The 7,961-nt window shown below is 41.9% G+C and overlaps 1 protein-coding gene across 1 annotated transcript; it reads left to right on the top strand.

The window, feature by feature from the left end:
• Positions 1-1,845: 1,845 nt before the first annotated feature.
• On the top strand, positions 1,846-6,143 carry LOC140281829 (low affinity immunoglobulin gamma Fc region receptor III-like). Its single transcript, XM_072376323.1, has 5 exons — positions 1,846-1,934; positions 2,751-3,020; positions 3,199-3,459; positions 3,782-3,916; positions 6,000-6,143. The coding sequence occupies exons 1-5, from the start codon at positions 1,907-1,909 to the stop codon at positions 6,050-6,052; spliced, it is 747 nt and encodes a 248-aa protein (XP_072232424.1). The 5' UTR covers positions 1,846-1,906; the 3' UTR covers positions 6,053-6,143.
• The last annotated feature ends 1,818 nt before the right edge of the window (positions 6,144-7,961 follow it).

Below are 7,961 nucleotides of genomic sequence, written 5' to 3'. Positions count from 1 at the left end.
ATGGCTGCATGTTTGTCAGCTTGACTGTACAGTTAGTTTTATTTTTATCTAATTCTATCCTTTGTTTGTAAAGCTCACTCTCAGGGGTAATGTTTCCATTACGACAGTGGCAAATAGTGATTTTGTTATATTCCAAATATGAATCATTTCCAAGTTCACAATTAAATGGGAAACATGCATCTCCTCCTGGATCCACATCAATATATTGATTTAGATTAGAATATGTCATGAAATCTGCAAAACAAAAGGAAAAAAGTATGAGAACATTTATCAACTTTGCTTTTGTAAAAAAAAACTGATGGAATTTGGTTTGGTTTTTGTAAATCAACTGATGGTAAAACATTTTTTTTTTTTTTTTAAACTGAGTTGCTATTTCACAACAGATTCACAGACATAAAGAGTGCTGCCCTTTAGCTTTAAACTGCCCTGAAATCAGCCTTTTCTCATTATTAATGAATAACATGAAGTGCATAATGTGTGAATCTGGAGTTTGTGGCAGTTACTTAAAGTTATGAGAGAAGATCACTTTCAAACTCAGTTCTTTAAAACAAGTAAGGTCTAACTGTTTTTGGCAACGATCCGCGCTGACGTGAAGTGCGTGGGAGGAATCGTACCCGTGGCTGCCTCCTTTTATCATATATTATAGTCTACATTACATTTTATTCATGTCTATTCGAGTTTATTCCTGTTTAACCGTCAACATATTTGATAAAAATACACTGAACCATTTGTGTGTAAAGCTTAAAGAGAATAAATCTTTTCCCGTGGTGCATTAATTGTTCTCCTCCACCTCCACACTATGCGTCTCTGTCACTTCCAACCTTATTCCAACTTTAACTCACTCAAATGATTTCTTATTATAAACTGTTCAGTTACATATTGGCAATTCTCTGATAAATGCATCATTGTAATGTCAATGTGAACTATTCTACATGTAATCGGCAGTATCACAGAAACTAATAGTTTAAAAATAGTTTCCCTCATTTCCTTCTACTTTCCACATACATTAGGCAACAAACATCACCGTGAACCACAGGTTAAGCCTATAAATGAACTTACCGTCAATACGGACCATCATGGAAATAAGCAAAATTGTCAGTATGTAATGCATGGATTTTATAAAACTTATCATACACTCGATCACACACTTGTGTCTTCACGTATTTATAGCTCACCTGTGAGCTCCTCCCCTCCCCTCCCCTCCCCTCCCCTCCCCTCCCCTCCCCTCCCCTCCCCTCCCCTCCCCTCCCCTCCCCTCCCGTGCTGTGACAGTCTTCCTTCCTGTTCTTTGCTTCACACCAGGCTTTCAGTTGCTGACTCCCCCACCGGCAGCGTTTGTTATTACCTTCCTCTATATTCACTCTGTTCATTCCTATTCATTCCCACTCCAATGTGAATGTCTTTTGCTGCTTCCAGTCAGCTCATGCCCGGCTGTCACACATGTCTGAGCCTCTTGTTTCCCCTCTTCTGCAGTTTATTAAAGTCTTCTTTTCTTTTATATCCAGATGATTCGAGTATTCCTGCATTTGGGTCAATTCTTCTCCTCCTCATCTGTATAACAGACCAACACGGGTGTATGCTTCACTGGAAATGATTATGAGTTAAATGAATGTATTTTTAAGACAAATTTGTCAATACTTACAGTTCTGAGCAGCAACAGAAATATCATGTCTCCTTCTGTCACCCTGTTGTATCATAAAAACATAGTTTTCCATTTAAAAATGCTGTCCTCAGTGTGTTTTTCATGTTAAACGGTTGAATGTCTAAAGTGGGGTGCTGTTGGAGGCGTTGTTGTTCGTAGCTTCTTCTCAGAGGTTTGTCTGACTTCTGACACGAGCTCAGGATGTGGTTAGAGCCACCCGGACTGAGGCTCAGTCAGAACAGCACAGACAGCCACAAAACTAAGATGGAGCTCGCGTCAGTCTGCCTCATCAGTAAGAAAACTAACTTTTTCCTTCCTTTCCTCTTCCATCTAACTTACAGCACTCTTTAAAAACAATGACTGAACTGATTATCCTACAACTCAGTTATAATTATGAACAATGCTAAAGTTCTAGCTTTTGAATTTTAGAGCTAATTAATCCTAAGATTGTAAACTTAAAGTTCAAAAGCGTATTCTGTATGCGTATAGTATGCATGACCAGATGATATCAGGCATTTGTGAGGAGATTTAAATGTTTTAGCATTATGGGTGAGCTGAGTCTCAGCTGTTGCTTAACGCCTGCAGTCCAGGAAGTAGCTGTGTTGAATAGAATAGAAGAATCCTTTCTGGGTCAAATTTAGGGTGAAATTTGAACATAAAATCTTGATGAACGGGAGTTTTTAATGTTTCCATGCATGGTGTGTTCACCAAAAGAGCTTCTCTTGTACTGCTTTGTCTAAATGTAGCATTGTGGCCCTTTTCTTCATTCTTTTTGTTAGACCTGCAGTTTAAGAGCACCGCTGCTATGTGCTGATAGTCATGTCACTGATATCTGATTCTCAGCTATGATAGGTACACATTTGTCTTGTTTTCTTCATTTTTTCCAGACAGAATGAGAAGTCACATGTTATTGTTAATCTGAGCTTGTATTTTCCTCATTTTAAGACCTTATGAGGTCCAGATGAACTGCTTTTATGTCCTGTTATGTAAAACAATAGAATTAAAGAAGATCTGCTTATATTCTGTTTCTAAGGCATTCTTCTAAGATATTTGGTGCCGTGGTTATCTCATATGTTATGGACTTTTTGATGGTTTTTCCTGGTTGCAGCAGCCACACTGATCATCAGCCCTGACAGATTGCAGTTTTTTCAACATGACTTCCTGACTCTGCGCTGTCAAGTGTCTGGGCCCTCTGACAGCTGGACTGTGATGAGAAATACCTCCTCTGCATCTTTCCAGCCTTGTCAGAGTGGCTGGGGCCTCCAACATGGCTTAACCTGCGCTGTCAGTCGGGTCTACCCCAACACCGACAGCGGAGTGTACTGGTGCCAGTCCAAGGAGGGGCAGTGCAGCAACGTCCTCAACATCAGAGTCAGCTGTAAGCTTCAACACCGAATGTTCTCATAGATACAGAAAAAATGATAAGCTGATATTGAACGGTACAATAGAAGTGAATATACTAGAAGGCGCTGTCATACTGCTCCTGATCCGAGGACAAACAGACAAACCAAAGAGCAGACGGGACCTGAGATAATGGTCTGTTTCTCGCATTTCAGCAGGAACCGTGATCCTGGAGAGCCCGGCACTTCCCGTGAAGGAGGGGGATCGTGTGACGCTTCGTTGTTCCCATAAAGAAAGACGTGCAAGGGAGTCTCTGTCGGATTTCGATGCGATATTTCGCAAAGATGGTGTTTTTGTTGGGGAGCAGGCCAAAGGAAGCCTGATCCTTCCCAGAGTGTCCAAGGCGAACGAGGGCTTCTACAAGTGTGAACACCCCACAAAAGGAGAGTCACCGCAGAGTTGGCTGGCTGTGACAGGTGATTAAACGCTGCAAAATTCAGCCAAAAATCAGGAAGTGTTAGTGTCTGTAAAGCATAGGTATCACACACCTGTAACCAGTCCTGACAGCACGTTTACTCCTCTGCTCAGACTTAGATCAGGTTGGATTTCCAGTGAATTCATCCTCCATTACTCATAGAAAATGAAGTTGAAGGAAGTCTATCATGCAAAAGCTTTTCTATTTTACTTCCTAATCCAGCTCAGAGTGACATGCAATGACCTTGCCGTGATTTTTCTTTGCATTTCACCTTTAATGAGAGGCTCAAACAACAAATAATTCTTGTTTTTTCTTCCTCATAGTCAACACTGACCCTATAAACCCTCCCAGTCCTCCACTGTTTCCTCTGACAAGGGTGGTGTGTTTAGTCCTGCTGTTCTTCCTCTACACCATCATCCTCATCGTGTGTGTCTACAAGTACCGAAAGTGGGCTCGAGGTACGTTCATTTCTAAAAACCATAGTGATAGTGGGGTCAGAGGTCAGGGGAAGCTCCTCTGCTGATGGTGGAAAAAAAAAAAGATTCCCCTTTGATTCTAAAAACTTACACAAAACAAAGCTCCATGACGTGTAAAAACATGAAGTTTTGGTTTCAAAGCTTTGTGCATTTTATAAAAACAACTCGGCGATGACACGACATGAGCAAGATGAAGGCTGAGTACATGTTACTGTTTCTGTTGAGCTAGTTATTCCAGTTTTCCTTCAACAGCATTGACAAAAAAGATCAAAGCTTGAATCTGTGTACATCAGTGAGTAAGTTTAATGCTTAATGAGACTTCAGCAGAAATCCTGTTTCATATCATTGGGTTTGTGGCTGAGTTTTCCTGTTAGCTCTGACAGAGAAGAGCAGCTGCAAGAGATGTTTTTATAGCCCAGTGTGACCACAGCGGTTTACTAGGCAAAGGTTGCCTTGGTGATTAACCTCAATAATTTGGGGGCAGCTTGACAATGGAAAAAAAATCAAAAGCTAATGAGAGCGACACTTTCAAAAGAAGCTCAAGGTTCAAGGTGTCTTTATTATCCCCGTGGGGTCATTTGGTCTGCAGAAAGCAGTCATTCAGTCCTGCAAGGACAAAGCAAAGCTGCTTATTTAGCAGAGCAATGGCAGCAGGGACGAGACAATGTTTGCATGTATCAGTCCTGCACTTTGGCAGGATGTACCTCTGCCCTGAAGGAAGCAGCAGAAACTCACGAGCCAAAGGATGCTCTGATCCGTCAGGCTCCAACGGGCCTTGGTTTACTCCACTGGTGCGTTTCTGTTACTTTTTGAGGCACAAATCTTACAAAGTCGGCGTCTTTACTTAAATGCATCACTTCCAACAGGAGTGTGAATCGCTGCAGTCGCATTAACAGACGGACACACAGCAGCGCTGGGTTCATTTAACAGATGAATCTAAAACCATCTCTCTGTTAGACTGTCAGTAATAAATTAACTCAACTTGATGCACCAGTGGTACCTTCACACAGATGAAGCCCTCCATGCCATGGACTCTGATGCAGCCCCAAACCATCACAGACGCTGGCTTTAAACCTTCCTCTGAGAACAGCCTGGATGCTCTTTCTCATCAGTTTTTCCCAGAAGCAGCTGAAACGTGGACTCATCTGACCACAGAACATGTGTCCACTGTCTTTCTGTCCATCTGAGATGAGCTGGAGTCCAGAGAACTGGGCCGTGGTCCTGCACTGAGCTGATCATCCAAAAGTGGATCCCTTTCTTTGCTTTTACACACTGAGACTCCCTGAATCTTTTCACAGTATTCTGCTCTGTAGATGTTGAAAGACCAAAAATCATTGCATCATTGCACAAAGATGAGGCACAAACTTAAAGCAACTGACAGGTGAGGTGGATAACACTGTTGATCCTGTTAAAACAGTCTTCTGATTGAAAAACCTGCACCTTGCAGGATAGCAGGAGCAATGGAAGCTGCAGAACTGTCTGACGGGATCTATGCAAAGCAACGTTCCAGCAGCAGAAACCTCACAACATCTTCAGACGACTCATCAGAACTGTTCTGGTGGTTGAAGGAGCATCAAAATGACTGTTTCTACCGTCTGCTTGATGATTCCCTGGAATTTGTCACATGATGGTGAATCAGGAACCCGTTCTGAAACAAGTCTGTGCATGAAAACCCGTTGTTGGTAGTTGTGGTAAACCGGAGTCTGTGGTCAGAGCAAATGGGGTGAGGAAGTGAACTGACAGGGAAGAAGATGTAAGGCCGGCTTTTGACAGTATCGGTTGAGCTTGTTAACATACTCTCACTCCCAGAGAGGCTCGATGCTGTGCTGGGGGGTGATGAGTCATAGCTGTGGTAAAGGAGCACAGGACTTTCAGGAAATACTGCAGCACAAATATGAAAGGGAATTTGTTATGTTGTGCAACACTGCTCATGTTTATGTTCAGACGCTTTTATCCAAAGCAACTTCCAGGAGGTAGTACCTCTCATGCAGGGGATCTCAGCACTGCAGTATCCAGCCCATTATGTGTCATATATGACTAACAGAAAGCTCTGCTCTTCCTGCAGCTCGAGCTGATGCTAAAAGCAGAGATCGTCCTTGTCTCAGGCCAGAATGCTGACTCATCTCTGCCCGGTGGAGATGGAGGAGCTGCAGTGTGTGAGCAGTATGAACTCACCGAGCTGACACACAGTCATCTTAGATGCTTTTCTTTTTTAAATCTCTTATTCCAACATGAGTATATTTCTGCACTTTCGCTGTTCTCAAACGTTTGTTTGAGCATGCTGCAGCTACTGCTACTTACTGATAGTTATTCCTGCAGCCTCGGGGAGATATGTCTGCAGTTACTGAGACATCTCAGAGTTCATTCAAGTGGCTCACTGACACACTCCAACCGACAGATAATATTATGTTTTAATGATGCAGCTCAACAAATTTGTCTGTGAAACGAAACAAGCCATTAAGTTGCCTTGTTCTAATGAATGTGAGAAATCCTCGCTGTCACACAGCCACCTGTGGGTGTGTCAGTGTGCAACTGAACAAGCCTTACAGGGTGAAATGGAAAACTTTTTGCTGTTCTGGGGCATTAAAAACTTTCTCTCAGACGACACCTTTGTTTGTTTGACTTTCTTTTGGCCAATTTAAAAAGGGGAAATTTTTCTGAAGCAGTTCTGGATGTGTAGAAGCTGTGAGGAAGTAAATGCAGCATCTTTAAGAGCTGTAAATGCCCATTTTCTATACCCGTTTAATCCAACTCAGGGTCACCGGAGGCCGAAGCCTATCCCAGCCGTCATTGGACGAGAAGCGGGGTTCACCCTGGACAGGTGGCCAGTCCTCCACAGAGCCACACAGAGACAAACAGCCATCCACACTCACACCTCGGGACAGTTTAGGGACACAAGTTAACCTAACATGCATGTTTTTGGACGGTGGGAGGAAGCCAGAGAGAACCCACGCCTACACGGGAGAACATGCAGACTCCAAACACTGCGAGAACCAGCTGGGATTTGAACCAGGAACCCTCTGCTGTGAGGTGACGGTGCTAACCACCACCACCCCAAAAAAAGACACATTTAGTTAAACCAAGCTGCTCATATTTGAGTTAAAAGTCTTTTCTAACCAACTAAACAACTCAGAAAAGTTATAATAATCTTAGTTGTGGCAACATGCCATAAAGATCAAACCACAATTAAGCTGAAGGGAAAGAAAAGTTATCTGGCTGCAACTTTGCCTCTATTGCATCTCATACATGATGCTGAGACTTCTGTGTCTGAATGAGGAAGTTCCTCTTTTGTTAACATTTGCAACACACACCTGTGCGTGCAAATGTGTGTGTTTGTACAGCAGTTTAACATTCCTCACAGTCCTCCTCTCATAAACAACGGAGGAGGAAGTGGGACTCTGAGCACTTTCAGCTGGTGAAACCCGAGACGACCTTGTTGTGCAACTATTTTCTCTTTTAATTTCAGTGAAACTGAGTTCTGATGTGAAACCTGTTTTAATGGGATTAATAAAAAAGGCGTCCTATTGAATTAATAAAGTGTTTCAAAATGTTAAATGGCATCATTGAAGTTATATAAAAAGAGTATCTGAGGCTAAAGCTACAAGAAATCTGAATAAAATCCACACTCTCAGCAGGTCATTGAAGTGATTATGAGTCACTTCATTCAAAACTCTCTGTGGCAACATCACAAAGCAGTGACTTTTACATTTGTGGTTAGTCAGTATATTTTATTTATAAAGTATCATTTATATAAGAACATGCATCACAAAAAATAAGATAAAATAATAAATAGATAATAAAAGGGTGTCACTGAAAGACGAAGCATACCATACAACATACAAAAGTTAAATAAAAGCCCTTTTAAATAGATGTTTTAGATTATTTTAAAAATGTCCACATTGCTCACACATCTTACATGTAATAGAAGAGAGTTCCAAACTTTAATTCTGTGTTAAAACAACGTTTATTGCATTGTTTTGGTGACTTTTCAACATCAGCTTTCCCTCCATGCACATTAAAGCTCTTA

The sequence above is a fragment of the Leuresthes tenuis genome, unplaced genomic scaffold (genome assembly GCF_036924035.1).
Source record: "Leuresthes tenuis unplaced genomic scaffold, fLeuTen1.0.hap1 SCAF_22, whole genome shotgun sequence".
Classification (NCBI taxonomy): domain Eukaryota; kingdom Metazoa; phylum Chordata; class Actinopteri; order Atheriniformes; family Atherinopsidae; genus Leuresthes; species Leuresthes tenuis.
The sequence above is the reverse complement of the archived record's forward strand: the minus strand, read 5'-3'. Positions and strand labels throughout refer to the sequence as shown.